General features: G+C 38.5%; 1 protein-coding gene across 1 annotated transcript; it reads left to right on the forward strand.

Annotated features, from left to right (window-relative positions):
• The first annotated feature begins 10,006 nt into the window (after positions 1 to 10,006).
• LOC109882451 (zinc finger protein 239-like) lies at positions 10,007 to 12,558 on the forward strand. The gene is made up of 2 exons (XM_031814999.1): positions 10,007 to 10,310; positions 11,157 to 12,558. The coding sequence occupies exon 2, from the start codon at positions 11,261 to 11,263 to the stop codon at positions 12,356 to 12,358; it is 1,098 nt and encodes a 365-aa protein (XP_031670859.1). The 5' UTR covers positions 10,007 to 10,310; positions 11,157 to 11,260; the 3' UTR covers positions 12,359 to 12,558.
• Positions 12,559 to 16,976: the final 4,418 nt, after the last annotated feature.

Here is a 16,976-nt window from a genome sequence, read left to right on the forward strand (position 1 = left end):
TAGGTGTTGATAGGGAGTGGTGTAATAGCTAGGTGTTGATAGGGAGTGGTGTAACCGATAGGTGTTGATAGGGAGTGGTGTAATAGCTAGGTGTTGATAGGGAGTGGTGTAACCGATAGGTGTTGATAGGGAGTGGTGTAATAGCTAGGTGTTGATAGGGAGTGGTGTAACCGATAGGTGTTGATAGGGAGTGGTGTAATAGCTAGGTGTTGATAGGGAGTGGTGTAACCGATAGGTGTTGATAGGGAGTGGTGTAATAGCTAGGTGTTGATAGGGAGTGGTGTAACCGATAGGTGTTGATAGGGAGTGGTGTAATAGCTAGGTGTTGATAGGGAGTGGTGTAACCGATAGGTGTTGATAGGGAGTGGTGTAATAGCTAGGTGTTGATAGGGAGTGGTGTAACCGATAGGTGTTGATAGGGAGTGGTGTAATAGCTAGGTGTTGATAGGGAGTGGTGTAATAGCTAGGTGTTGATAGGGAGTGGTAATCTAGTTATGGAATCTATAAAACGTTAACCAGCTAAAGTTACTATAGCCAGATGTCTGTATGAAGAACCATTTATTTTTTTAGCTAGTAGTTATTAAAACTGCGTCGCCTGTCAATGCACGATTGTCATCGGTCTAAGTATCTGAGAGTTGTCGCATATTAGACAAGGGAACACATTTGGGGTTGTTAGCTAACGTTACATACAAATACAGTGTCACTGGACCCATTGGGGTCTGCTGTCTATTTGTCGGGCTAGAGACCATGTTGCGGAGCCTTCGGCGGTCATTTGATTGATAAAGAGATGGTCAGTAATCTAATTGTTGTTGCTGAGGAGTTCCTGCAAGAGGCAAAGGACATCCAGCAACGGGAACCAAGGCTGCAAGTTGTGTATCTTTTTTTTTTGAATGGAATGCGTGGTAAAGCCGGAGATTTTGTATAATTTACTTGTCCTGTGTTAAATATATAATTTACTGCCTGTGACTGGAACGAATTGCAAAAACCGCTGAAGTTGGGGACTTTTATCTCCCTCACCAACTTCAAACATCTGCTATCTGAGCAGCTAACCGATCGCTGCAGCTGTACATAGTCTATTGGTAAATAGCCCACCCATTTTTACCTACCTCATTCCCATACTGTTTTTATTTATTTACTTTTCTGCTCTTTTGCACACCAATATCTCTACCTGTACATGACCATCTGATCATTTATCACTCCAGTGTTAATCTGCAAAATTGTAATTATTCGCCTACCTCCTCATGCCTTTTGCACACATTGTATATAGACTCTCTTTTTTTCTACTGTGTTATTGACTTGTTAATTGTTTACTCCATGTGTAACTCTGTGTTGTCTGTTCACACTGCTATGCTTTATCTTGGCCAGGTCGCAGTTGTAAATGAGAACTTGTTCTCAACTAGCCTACCTGGTTAAATAAAGGTGAAATAAAAAAATAAAAAAATATTTTAAAAAATCTCCTGTGTCAGATCAAAAAGAGACGCATTTCGCAAAATATCTAGCGAAGTCAATGAAAAAAACATTTGGTTGGCTTATCTCTCTAATGCTGTTCCTAAATGATGTATAGTGCTCTTAGTCTTTTAACCTAAAACAGTTTTTAGCAGTGTATGTTGTAGCTAATTTATTGTTTATTTTATTTTCGTAGCCCCTTTGGCGGGAAGGCGATGTCCGATCACCAAGGAGCAGCTTGAGTTCCTCATAGTTTGTCATATGACCATAAGACAAATGACAGATGTTCCCAATGTGTCGCACTCCGTGGTCAAGCTGCGCACGAGGTAAGTTATTGTAATTGAGTAAAGCAACTGTTCCACGAGGTGGTGATCTCTACATCCTGTCTAGATTTGATCACATTCCTGATTAATGTGTATTTTAGTGTTCTTTTTGTATTTAGTCATTTTCAGCTGATCAAATCAAATTGTATTTGTCACGTGCGCTGAATACAACAGGTGTAGATCAACAGTGAAATGCTTTACACGGAACCCAAACCGCGCGCCAATGAGTGACGCGGATCGCGCTGCAAGTTCTGCCTCTCCCATCTCATTGGTTATACCCACGTGGGTGACTGAAAGAGAACGAGGTCAGTGGCGTAAAGCACCTAATTTACATAAGTATTCAGACCCTTTGCTATGAGACTCGAAATTTAGCTCAGGTGCATCCTGTTTCCATTGATCATCCTTGAGATGTTTCTACAACTTGATTGGAGTCCACCTGTGGTAATTTCAATTGATTGGACATGATTTGGAAAGGCAGGCCTGTCTATATAAGGTCCCACAGTTGACAGTGCATGTCACAGCAAAAACCAAGACATGAGGTCGAAGGAATTATCTGTGGAGCTCCGAGACAGGATTGTGTCGAGGCACAGATCTGGGGAAGGGTACCAAAGAATTGCTGCAGCATTGAAGGTCCCCAAGAACACAGTGGCCTCCATCATTCTAAAATGGAAGAAGTTTGGAACCACCAAGACTCTTCCTAGAGCTGGCCGCCCGGCCAAACAGGCAGTGAACGCGGTAAGCTATACCAATCTCCCCGGCAGGAACACAGAACCAAACAGGCAGTGAACGAGGTAAGCTATACCAATCTCCCCGGCAGGAACACAGAACCAAACAGGCAGTGAACGCGGTAAGCTATACCAATCTCCCCGGCAGGAACACAGAACCAAACAGGCAGTGGTGGAAAAAGTACCCAATTGTACAAAATACTAGAGTTAAAATATAGATACCTTTTTAATGAAAGTCACCCTGTAAAAGTCTAAGTATTCGGTTCTAAATATAATTATTATTAAAAGTATCAAAAGTAAATGTTATTGGTGAAATATACTTAAGTAGTAAAAATATAAATAATTTCTAATTGATTATATTAAGCAAAACAGATGGCACCATTTTCTTGTTTTTAAAATGTATGGATAGCCAGGGGCACACTCCACCACTCCAACACTCCACCACTCCACCACTCCAACACTCCACCACTCCAACACTCCACCACTCCACCACTCCACCACTCCAACACTCCACCACTCCAACACTCCACCACTCCAACACTCCACCACTCCAACACTCCACCACTCCAACACTCCACCACTCCAACACTCCACCACTCCAACACTCCAACATAATTTACAAACGATGCATTTGTGTTTAGTGAGTCTGTCAGATCAGAGGCAGTAGGGATGAACACATGTTCTCTTGATAAGTGGGTAAATTGGACCATTTTCGGGTCCTGCTAAGCACTCAACATGTAACGAGTACTTTTGGGTGTCAGGGAAAATGCATAGAGTAAACAGTACATTTTCTTTAGGACTGTAGTGAAGTAAATGTTTTTAAAAATATAAAAAGTAAAGTATAGATACCCCCCCCCCCCAAAAAACGACTTAAGTAGTACTTGAAAGTCTTTTCTCCTGAAGTTCTTTCCACCACTGCTAACAGGCTGGGGAGGTGGTGGGAGCTACAAGCCAGAACACAGTAGCAGCAGGAGCTCCACCACTGCTAACAGGCTGGGGTGGTGGTGGGAGCTACAAGCCAGAGCACAGTAGCAGCAGGAGTTCTACTGCTAAACGTGTGCTTTCATATGGTTTCCTTTGGCAACTGTGGTATCAGCAGGGTAAAGGCCTCTGTTCTGTACATTACCTTGGAGAAAGGAACTCGGCAAAGGGACTCATCTCCGTCTTGTCCCGCTGCGTCATCCATTATCTCCAAGGTAATGTACAGAACAGAGGCGTTTACCCCTTTACATAATACACATCCATTATCTCCAAGGTAATGTACAGAACAGAGGCCTTTATCCCTTTACATAATACACATCCATTATCTCCAAGGTAATGTACAGAACGTCTGTGTTTATCCCTTTACATAATACACATCCATTATCTCCAAGGTAATGTACAGAACGTCTGTGTTTATCCCTTTACATAATACACATCCATTATCTCCAAGGTAATGTACAGAACGTCTGTGCTTATCCCTTTACATAATACACAGATGATATGAACTTGGTGAATCCATTGCCTTCCGCTGCCTGCTCTCCCACTTCTCAAAACGACAACCTTTCATCTCCAGTGGCTAAAATAACAATCTGTTCTGTCTGAGGGCGGCAGGGTAGCCTAGTGGTTAGAGGCAGGGTAGCCTGGTGGTTAGAGGCAGGGTAGCCTGGTGGTTAGAGGCAGGGTAGCCTAGTGGTTAGAGGCAGGGTAGCCTAGTGGTTAGAGGCAGGGTAGCCTAGTGGTTAGAGGCAGGGTAGCCTAGTGGTTAGAGGCAGGGTAGCCTAGTGGTTAGAGGCAGGGTAGCCTAGTGGTTAGAGGCAGGGTAGCCTGGTGGTTAGAGGCAGGGTATCCTGGTGGTTAGAGGCAGGGTATCCTGGTGGTTAGAGGCAGGGTATCCTGGTGGTTAGAGGCAGGGTATCCTGGTGGTTAGAGGCAGGGTATCCTGGTGGTTAGAGGCAGGGTATCCTGGTGGTTAGAGGCAGGGTATCCTGGTGGTTAGAGGCAGGGTATCCTGGTGCTTAGAGGCAGGGTATCCTGGTGCTTAGAGGCAGGGTATCCTGGTGCTTAGAGGCAGGGTATCCTGGTGCTTAGAGGCAGGGTAGCCTGGTGGTTAGAGCGTTGGACTAGTTACCGGAAGGTTGCAAGTTCAAATCCCCGAACTGACAAGGTACAAATCTGTCGTTCTGCCCCTGAACAGGCAGTTAACCCACTGTTCCCAGGCCGTCATTGAAAATATTAAATATCAAATAGCTTCAGTCTGAAGAACAGGGCAGACCTCCCCAGACCAGCTATCAAATAGCTTCAGTCTGAAGAACAGGGCAGACCTCCCCAGACCAGCTATCAAATAGCTTCAGTCTGAAGAACAGGGCAGACCTCCCCAGACCAGCTATCAAATAGCTTCAGTCTGAAGAACAGGGCAGACCTCCCCAGTTCAGCGGATTGGATTGCCGCTGGACACGTGTCCCATCCTTTCAGGCTGTTGCCCTGAGGTAGGAGCCCTTATGGAAACAAGTGCAGTATAACTACAGTATGCTGCAAATACTGCGTACAAAGTATAAGGGAGTTGTACTCCAGTCCAGTAGGTGGCGGTAATGCATCATTTATTGGATGCCAACCGCCGTTAAGCCTCGAAAAAGAGTGGCTAGTATCGGTAGCAACTTCTCAAAGTCAAGTTCCAAGGTAAGATTACGCTTTATTAGGAAGTTGAATCAGTGGTGAAAGTCAGGCGGGACACCCATACGGTGTCCCGGTAAAATATATAGTGGGCGTACGAGGCGCGCGTGGACAACAGTAGATGCTGCAATTCAGGCTACAAGTGTAGGCCTTGTGACAATCGCAGAATTGCAATACACCACACGTAGTTTTGAATCTCTTTCCAGTCATTAAATTGGGGTTTGGATGCTGAAATTATTGTGACTGAACGAATGTCCGCGGGTAGCCTATAGGTACGCCGTTAAGTGCTTTGTTTGACAATCAAAATGATAACTGCTTGTGTTTATGACACATTAAAACGGCATAAAGGAAATTGAAAATGATATCCTAATTAGCGTATTCCTATTTATACAGACATAATTCAAAATAGGCTACTACACTAGAAATCATAATATCGGCACAGAGGATCGTTAGCTTGCTTAAAAAATAAGCGCAGCGCGCGCTTCAAATACCAAAATAGGACATTGTTAAGTTGCGACTGTCAGTGAAAAGCAGAGACCCAGCCGGGCATATCGCAATATTTAAAAAATACAATCGCGGGAAAACTGTTTGAAAAGCAAATGGCTGTTGCTGTAAAGGGATGACAATGAAAAGACTCCAATCGGTCTTTTAGTTATCAAAATTCTTAACTTAATTGAGCGAACAGTATGTCATTGGCACTAGCAGAGAACATCCGCCATATCCCCGGTGACAAAAATGTACCATGGCACTACAATGGTACTTTCATTCATACCATTGTACTTCTATGGTACTTTGACTTATACCATGGTATACCCTGAACCATGGATATGCACCATGGATGGTACTGCCATGCACCTAAATAATGCCATGGTATTTCATCATTCATACCATGTGGATCATGGAAATACCATGGTTTTAAACTACATTGTATGTTCAACCATGGTATTGCACAATTATGATAAACGGTACCAAAACTGATCAAATAGTACCATCTTTATGAATTGCGTGTTACCATGGTACAAAGACAGTATAATACATTAAATAAATAAACCCCCTAAGGTCAAGAGGTTGGTATTATATTGATGAATTTATACCTGTATGGAAAAGTTTCTGATAAAGTAGGAGACAGGCTACCATTGTTGGACCTACTTTGTCTGTAACATCAAAGTTAAAGGGACCTAGTTGCTGTGAAAAAGAGGCACCACTTTATGTATTAATAGAACCGTATATTTTTCTGATGTTTGGGTGTCCTGTGTTGCCAACCTGAAATGTGAGATAATCATGTTATCATTTACAGTATTTATAGTCAAGGGGTTGTTTCGGCCCACAGAGGAAGCCGCTCGCTCTAGTGGTTCTCGCGCCAGCCTGTCAGAGTCCGTTGCCAAGCCAACTGTAAAGCGAAGAGAAGCTTCGCTTCTTGTTGGGATATGTACGTACTGTCACTGTGGGGACGACATCGTCAATGCAGTTAGTCACTGGCTTGGTAGTATAAGGTGGTATAATCCTCAATGCCATTGGATGAATCGCGGAACATATTCCAGTCTGCGCTGCTAAACAGTCCTGCAGCGTTCCATCTGCCTCATCAGACCACATCGGTTATTGAGCAAGTCACTGGTACTTCCTGCTTTCGTTTTTGCTTGTAAGCAGGAATCAGAAGGATGGAATTATGGTCAGATTTGCATCTCTGTGTGTGGAGTAAAGGTGGTCCAGAGTTTATTATTATTTAATTGTTTTCCCCCTCTGGTTGCACATGTGACATCCTGGTAGAAACGAGGTACAATGGATTTTAGTTTGCCTGCATTAAAGTCCCCGACCACTAGGAGCGCCACTTCTGGATGAGCGTTTTCCTGTTTGAATATGTCCTAATACAGCTCGTTGAGTGCGGTCTCAGTGCATCGGTCTGTGGTAGTAAATAGACAGCTACGGAAAGTACAGATGAGAACTCTCTTGGTAGATAGTGTGGTCTACAACTTATCATGAGGTATTCTACCATAGGGGAGCAATACCTCAAGACTTTAATATTAGACATTGCGCACTAGCAGTTATTGACAAATAGACACGCCCCTCGTCTTACCAGACGTAGCTGCTCTGTCCTGCCGAAACACAAAGAAGCCAGACAGCTTTATTTTATCCTTGTCGTCATTCAGCCGCGACTCAGTAACACACCAGATATTACAGTTAATATCCCGTTGGTAGGATAGTCTGGATCGTTCAGCCGCGACTCGGTACCACACCAGATATTACAGTTGGTAGGATAGTCTGGATCGTTCAGCCGCGACTCGGTACCACACCAGATATTACAGTTGGTAGGATAGTCTGGATCGTTCAGCCACGACTCGGTAACACACCAGATATTACAATTAATGTCCCGTTGGTAGGATAGTCTGGATCATAGATCATCCAGTTTTTTTCCCAGTGATTTTGCACTATTGGCCACGTTAGGCGCACCAATTGGCTTCACCTCGTTAGTCAGTATGTGTTACACCTGTGCTGGTTTGTCATCTCGTTAGTCAGTATGTGTTTCACCTGTGCTGGTTTGTCATCTCATTAGTCAGAAGGTGTTTCACCTGTGCTGGTTTGTCATCTCATTAGTCAGAAAGTGTTTCACCTGTGCTGGTTTGTCATCTCATTAGTCAGAAGGTGTTTCACCTGTGCTGGCTTGTCATCTCATTAGTCAGAAGGTGTTTCACCTGTGCTGGCTTGTCATCTCATTAGTCAGAAGGTGTTTCACCTGTGCTGGTTTGTCATCTCATTAGTCAGAAGGTGTTTCACCTGTGCTCTTTCAGGGTTTTATTTTGTTTACCTCTTGGGCAGATTTAGTGTGTCTTTTTGGTCCCAATTGTTGTTGCTAGTCAGCTTTCAGTGGACACCTCCATGAGTGTCTTTCAGAACCCCTCCTAGAACCACACCTGTTTCGTTTAGGTGGTTGTTGTTGTTGTTGTTGTTGTCAGCGACTCTGTTAGTTTCCACTTCTGTTTGAGCATTACTGTTTGGTTTCTTGCTGGGAAACATAACATAAAAGACCTATAAACTTACTTGCCATCACAGCTAACAGGTGGACATTGTGCAATCAGTCTTAGTGGTAACCTGGTAACGCACGTCGTGATTGACAGGTGGTTGCGCCAGACAACATGGCCCATGTGAGCTGTCACCAACCAACTATTGTAGAGTATGGCTGGTCTATGAAACTTCATCTGATCGGTTAAAAGAAACCTGTCCCACCTCCCAGAACTCCTTATCTCGCTCTCCTTGCTTGCAAAACGCTGTTTGCACATCTATAAATCTTTTTTGTCACAGTTGGGCGCTAAACCACTGCCAAAAGACTGAGCATGCGAAATTAACATGCGCAGGTTTACAGATGCAAATATTAAGTTACAAGTTTGCAAGTGCAATTATAGATCATTCTTTTATGTTCACAACTCATCAGTTACACACTTTGCACATTTGTGTTTATAACTACACATCTCTTCTACATGCTCAAATCATTATGTAGATTATTTAACTTCATCATTTATAACATTCTATGTACCTATAACTGTTTTTAGTAGTCTGATTATTTGTCGACCTACCCCCAATCAACATGTCTCAACAAAAAGCCACATGTTTAGGTGCTAACTAGGTTACTGCTAAGGTGTCATCTTCAACTTCTACGCTAATTGTGAATGATCACATTCTTTTTTTTTTTTATCAATGTCCGATATGTGATGTGTGAATTGTTCATCTCAATCAGGCAACACTGATCACTAGCTAACGTTAGTAAGTTAGCATGGCTAGTTAGCCAGGCCGTGTGTTAGCTAGCTTGCCAACCTTAGTTAGCCAGGCCGTGTGTGTTAGCTAGCTAGCCAACCTTAGTTAGCCAGGCCGTGTGTTAGCTAGCTAGCCAACCTTAGCTAGCCAGGCCGTGTGTTAGCTAGCTAGCCAACCTTAGTTAGCCATTTGTCCAGTGTGATTACAAAACAAACCCACATTTTGGTTTGGCTTTAAACTAACTTTGTGCTTGTAATTGAGCCATCTAGATAGATCACATCCCACTGCAGTGAGAAAGGTGAACCAGTAAACTGCAGTTAACCCAATAAAGCAAAAAAATATAGTTACCAGTAAGCTAAAGTTAACCCAATTAGCTCAAATGGCTAACGTTAGCGATCGTTGCCATCGCCACAGCAATGTTAGCTAGCTAGCTACATTTTCTTAGCAGAATCCTAGAAGCTGAAATATTTTGCATGCATGGTCTATCCCTTTTTTGTTAGTAAAGCTGTTCTAGTGAAACTCACCCTGTTTTGTGAAACTCACCTTTCACTTTTTTTGTGCCTCTTCTGAATCCATCTGTAGCCTTCCATGTCTGAACCCAAGTCTATGGAGTCCCCAGTTTCTGGCTGTGGTGTTCCATCACAGAGAACCTCACAGCAGGGTCCAGAGATGGTCTCAGTGAAGCTGGAGGACTGCAGTCAAACACTGCAACTCAATGTGATTGTCAAAGAGGAGGAGGAGAGAGCAGTCGGAGAGGAGGTGGAGGAGAGAGCAATCAAAGAGGAGGTGGAGGAGAGGGCAGTCAGAGAGGAGGTGGAGGAGAGGGCAGTCAGAGAGGAGGTGGAGGAGAGAGCAGTCAGAGAGGAGGTGGAGGAGAGAGCAGTCAGAGAGGAGGTGGAGGAGGGAGCAGTCAGAGAGGAGGTGGAGGAGAGAGCAGTCAGAGAGGAGGTGGAGGAGAGAGCAATCAAAGAGGAGGTGGAGGAGAGGGCAGTCAGAGAGGAGGTGGAGGAGAGGGCAGTCAGAGAGGAGGTGGAGGAGGGAGCAGTCAGAGAGGAGGTGGAGGAGAGAGCAATCAAAGAGGAGGTGGAGGAGGGAGCAGTCAGAGAGGTGGAGGAGAGAGCAGTCAAAGAGGAGGATGAGGAGAGAGCCATCACAGAGGAAGAGGATGAGGAGAGAGCAGTCAAAGAGGAAGAGGATGAGGAGAGAGCCATCACAGAGGAAGAGGATGAGGAGAGTGCAGTCAAAGAGGAAGAGGATGAGGAGAGAGCCATCACAGAGGCGACGGAGGAAAGACCACTCAAAGAGGAGGTGAAGGAGAGCGGAGTCAACGACGAGGAGAGTCCAGTCAAAGAAGAGAACAGGGACGGGTCTTCTCCAGATCTAGAGGAAGAGGAAGTAGATAGTATCACTGATCCAGGTAAGCAGGATATTCCACAACTGTTATTGACAGCTCACTTCCCACAACTATAATTGTTAAAGTGAGCTCCGCTTCTAGACAGAGATTGTGGTCGTGTAACAGTTTAGCTTTCGTCCGTCCCCTCGCCCCAACCTGGGCTCGAACCTGGGACCCTCTGCACACATAGACAACAGTCACCCACGAAGCATCATTACCCATCGCTCCACAAAAGCCACGGCCCTTGCAGAGCAAGGTGAACAACTACTTCAAGTCTCAGAGCGAGTGACATCACCCGATTTGAAACGCTATTAGCGCGCACCACCGCTAACTAGCTAGCCATTTCACATCGGTTACAGTAGCAGTATACCATTAACCCACTGTGCAACTTATTTACCCACCTGTGTATGTATCTTTAAATATTGTGGCGTCAGGATCCTGTTATGGGTATGCTTGTCACTGGCAGAGACAGGATAGTTTGTCAGGATCAAAATAAATATTAAAGGAGCGAAGCTCAGGTTAAAGTTAGAGGAAAACCGACAATGGATACATGTTGCCCTAAGAGATGTGCGAAGTTAGTCTGCTTCAATATAATTGAGACCTGTCATGGCTGCCCAAAAGGTGGTTCCAGGACGTAATCAAGGAAGTATTAACTGGGTTTTGAGGACATGTGACGCAATCAAGACATCTATGAAATGTTCTATAATTTGTCTTTAACTTTATAAATATTTTGGTGGGTTGTGTAGATTGGTTGTGGAAAAATCTAACATATTCCCTTTTTGATATTTAGTTTTAAGGCAGCAAAATGTGTAGACTATGCAAGAGGTGTGTAGACTTTTAACTAGCTACTGTATGTCCATATTCCCACAGGAGAGATCTCCAACCCAGGTTCAGACGGTGAGCCCAGTTCCACAGCATCAGGAAACCATAAACGACACAGACGGAGGAACTCAAGACAGAAACATCACCACTGCATGGACTGCTTCACTAGTTTCTATGAGCCAGAGGAGTTGAGAAGACACACTTGTAGGGCCCACCCCTGCTCAGATTGCAGAGGCAGTGTTATTTGTCCAACTCACCTCAAATCACACCAACAGACTCACAGAATAAAGAAGATTTACCCGTGTGATCAATGTGGGAAGAGCTTTCCGACACCAAGCAAACTAATGACGCACCAGAGAACTCACACAGGAGAGAGGCCTTACCACTGCTCCCAATGTGGGACCAGCGTCAGTAATTTAGCACATCTAAAGCGACACCAGAGGATAATACACCTGGCAGAGAAGCCTTACCACTGCTCTCAGTGTGATAAGCGTTTCAGTCAGGCAGGTCACCTGAAGACACACCAGCGAACTCACACAGGAGAGAAGCCTTACCACTGCTCTCAGTGTGGGAAGAGCTTTGGTCGGGCAGGATCTCTGAAGACACACCAGATTACTCACACAGAAGAGAAGCCTTATCACTGCTCTCAATGTGGGGATAACTTCACCAGTTTATATTTCCTAAAGAAACACCAGATAACTCACACAGGAGAGCAGCCGTACCACTGCTCTCAGTGTGGAAGGAGCTTCAGTCAGGCAGGAGACCTGAAGCAACACCAGCGAACTCACACAGGAGAGAAGCCATACCACTGCTCTCAGTGTGGGAAGCGGTTTGGTTGGGCACGAGCTCTAAAGACACACCAGCTAACTCACACAGAGGAGAAGCCTTATCACTGCTCTCAGTGTGGGAGGAGCTTCAGTCAGACGGCACACCTGAAGAAACACCAGCTAACTCACACAGGAGAGAAGCCTTACAACTGTTCTCAATGTGGGAAGGGTTTCAGTCGGCCAGCACACCTAACGAGACACCAGCGAACTCACACCGGAGAGAAGCCTTACCACTGCTCTCAATGTGGGAAGAGCTGCAGTCAGACAGCAGACCTAAAGAGGCACCAGCTAACGCACATCGGAGAGAAGCCTTACCACTGCTCTCGGTGCGGGAAGAGTTTCAGGCATTTAACAACTCTGAAGATGCACCAGATGAGAAGCTTTTCCACTGCTGTTAGTGTGGGAAGAGCTTTAAATGCATAAAATAACATCAGAAGATGTCGCCCAACACTGACCTTTATAATGGTGTTGCCAAGCTGGGCATCTAACCAATATTGACTGAGTTGGGTTTTTTTTCTTCTCCAACCTGATGTACATTGTCATATAAAAAATGTACCAAAGCTTATGGAATATGACACGAGGGTCACATTTTAAATGAAAGTGTCTATTCCTCCAGAAATGTATTCAGTTTCTATCTCCATGAATCAATACTTTCTTCACCACACTTCTATTATCGAAAGTCAACCGCTCTCCTCTTGAACGTTTTATTTGCACATTGATGTTATTGCACCAGTGTTGGGGAAACACATTAGTAACACAGGGTTTTACAGTAACACAGGGTTTTACAGTAACACAGGGGGTTACAGTAACACAGGGTTTTACAGTAACACAGGGTTTTACAGTAATAGCATCACATTACTCCGTAACAAGGTAGCAACAAAGTTGAAATGTGTATTTAAATAGTAACTAGTTAGCAACGTGTTACTTTAGCAACGTGTTACTTTCGTAATAGAGTTGCAGTGTCAAGCCGTGTGGCGTTTCACCTGCCAGGAGAGGGCACCTGGTTTACAGGTAAATACATGAAGCCTCACTCACCTGCCAGGAGAGTCACCTGGTTTACAGGTAAATACTTGAAGCCTCACTCACCTGCCAGGAGAGGCACCTGGTTTACAGGTAAATACATGAAGCCTCACTCACCTGCCAGGAGAGGCACCTGGTTTACAGGTAAATACATGAAGCCTCACTCACCTGCCAGGAGAGGCACCTGGTTTACAGGTAAATACATGAAGCCTCACTCACCTGACCTCTCACATTATACCTTACTCACCTGACCTCTCAAATTATACCTTACTCACCTGACCTCTCACATTATACCTTACTCACCTGACCTCTCACATTATACCTTACTCACCTGACCTCTCACATTATACCTTACTCACCTGACCTCTCACATTATACCTTACTCACCTGACCTCTCACATTATACCTTACTCACCTGACCTCTCACATTATACCTTACTCACCTGACCTCTCACATTATACCTTACTCACCTGACCTCTCACATTATACCTTACTCACCTGACCTCTCACATTATACCTTACTCACCTGACCTCTCACATTATACCTTACTCACCTGACCTCTCACATTATACCTTACTCACCTGACCTCTCACATTATACCTTACTCACCTGACCTCTCACATTATATGAAAACGGCAAGAAAGTTCAGGACAAACACACATTAAGAACAGCTGCTCTTTCCATGAGATTGACTGACCAGGAGAATCCAGGTGAAAGCTATGATCCCTTATCGATGACACTTGTTAAATCCACTTCAATCACTGTCGATGAAGGGGAAGGTCAAAGATTGATTTTGAAGCCTTGAGACGTGTGTGAGTGTGTGTGCCATTCAGGGGGTGAATGGCCAAGACAAAATATTTAAGACACCGGTTTGTGTCAAGAACTGCAACACTGCTGGGTTTTTCACGCTCAACCGTTTCCCGTGTGTATCAAGAATGGTCCACCACCCGAAGGACATCGGGTTGACACAACTGTGGGAAGCCTTGGAGTCAACATGGGCCAGCAGTACAGCTTTCAACACCTTGTAGAGTTCATGCCCCAACTAACTGAAGCTGTTCTGAATCAATAATAACTCAATATCAGGAAGGTTAACCTAATGTTTGGTATACTCAGTCTATATCTTCTATAAACGACAACCTGCCCTGAAATTCTATACAGGATCTTTACTATATATATATATAGTTATATATATATAGTTATATATATATAGTTATATATATATATAGTTATATATATATATAGTTATATATATATAGTTATATATAGTTATATATAGTTATATATATATAGTTATATATATATAGTTATATATAGTTATATATATATATATATATATATATATATATATATATATAGTTATATATATATAGTTATATATAGTTATATATATATAGTTATATATAGTTATATATATATATATATAGTTATATATAGTTATAATATATTGTTATATATAGTTATATATGTATATAGTTATAGTTATATATATATAGTTATATATATAGTTATATAGTTATATATATAGTTATATATAGTTATATATATATATAGTTATATATAGTTATATATATATATAGTTATATATAGTTACTATATAGTTATATATATATATATAGTCTAAGTTATGATATATATAGTTATAGTTATTATATATAGTTATATATAGTTAATAAGTATATATAATATATAGTTTATATATAGTTATATATATATAGTTATATATATATAGTTATATATAGTTATATATATATAGTTATAGTTATATATATATAGTTATATATATATAGTTATATATAGTTATATAGTTATAGTTATATATATATAGTTATATATATATAGTTATATATAGTTATATATATATAGTTATAGTTATATAGTTATATATATATAGTTATATATAGTTATATATATATATAGTTATAGTTATATATATATAGTTATAGTTATATATATATATAGTTATAGTTATATAGTTATATATATATAGTTATAGTTATAGTTATATATATATAGTTATAGTTATATATATATAGTTATAGTTATATATATATAGTTAAATTATATAGTTATAGTTATATAGTTTATTATAATATAGTTATATATATATATATAGTTATATATAGTTATATATATATAGTTATAGTTATATAGTTATATATATATCGTTATATATAGTTATATATATATATAGTTATAGTTATATAGTTATATATATATAGTTATATATAGTTATATATATATATAGTTATAGTTATATATATATAGTTATATATATTAGTTATATATATATATAGTTATAGTTATATAGTTATATATATATAGTTATATATATATAGTTATATATAGTTATATATATATAGTTATAGTTTATTATATATAGTTATATATATATAGTTATGAGTTATATATATATAGTTATATATATATAGTTTATATAGTTATATATATAGTTATATATAGTTATATTATATAGTTATATATAGTTATATATATATAGTTATATATAGTTATATATATATAGTTATATATAGTTATATATAGTTATATATATATAGTTATATATATATAGTTATATATAGTTATATATATATAGTTATAGTTATATATATATAGTTATATATATATAGTTATATATAGTTATATATATATAGTTATATATAGTTATATATATATATAGTTATATATATATAGTTATATATATATAGTTATATATAGTTATATATATATAGTTATGTTATATATATATAGTTAATATATATAGTTATATATAGTTTATATATATATAGTTATATATATATAGTTATATATAGTTATATATATATAGTTATATATAGTTATATATATATAGTTATAGTTATATAGTTATATATATATATAGTTATATATATATAGTTATAGTTATATAGTTATATATATATAGTTATATATAGTTATATATATATATAGTTATAGTTATATATATATAGTTATATATAGTTATATATAGTTATATATAGTTATATATAGTTATAGTTATAGTTATATATATATAGTTATAGTTATTATATATAGTTATAGTTATATAGTTAATATAATATATAGTTATAGTTTATAGTTATATATATCATAGTTATATATAGTTATATATATATATAGTTATATATAGTTATATATATATATAGTTATATTATGTTTATATATATATAGTTATATATAGTTATATATAGTTTATATATATATAGTTATATATAGTTATATATATATATAGTTATAGTTATATAGTTATATATATATAGTTATATATATATATAGTTATAGTTATATATATATAGTTATATATAGTTATATATATATAGTTATATATAGTTATATATATATATAGTTATATATATATAGTTATAGTTATATATATATAGTTATATATAGTTATATATATATAGTTATAGTTTTATATATATAGTTATATATATATATAGTTATAGTTATATATATATAGTTATATATAGTTATATATATATAGTTATATATAGTTATATATATATAGTTATATATAGTTATATATATATAGTTATATATAGTTATATATATATAGTTATATATAGTTATATATATAGTTATATATATATAGTTATATATAGTTATATATATATAGTTATAGTTATATATATATAGTTATAGTTATATATATATAGTTATATATATATAGTTATATATAGTTATATATAGTTATATATATATAGTTATATATATATAGTTATATATAGTTATATATATATAGTTATATATAGTTATATATATATAGTTATAGTTATATATATATAGTTATATATATATATATAGTTATATATATATAGTATATATATATAGTTATATATATATAGTTATATATAGTTATATATATATATATATATATATAGTTATAGTTATATAGTTATAGTTATATAGTTATATATATATAGTTATATATAGTTATATATATATATAGTTATAGTTATATATATATAGTTATAGTTATATATATATATAGTTATAGTTATATA

Source organism: Oncorhynchus kisutch, unplaced genomic scaffold (genome assembly GCF_002021735.2).
Source record: "Oncorhynchus kisutch isolate 150728-3 unplaced genomic scaffold, Okis_V2 Okis07a-Okis12b_hom, whole genome shotgun sequence".
NCBI classification, from domain to species: domain Eukaryota; kingdom Metazoa; phylum Chordata; class Actinopteri; order Salmoniformes; family Salmonidae; genus Oncorhynchus; species Oncorhynchus kisutch.

Excerpts from the sequence above, each read along its gene's own strand:
- LOC109882451 (XM_031814999.1), top strand. The coding sequence starts at position 11,261 with ATGGACTGCTTCACTAGTTTCTATGAGCCAGAGGAGTTGAGAAGACAC.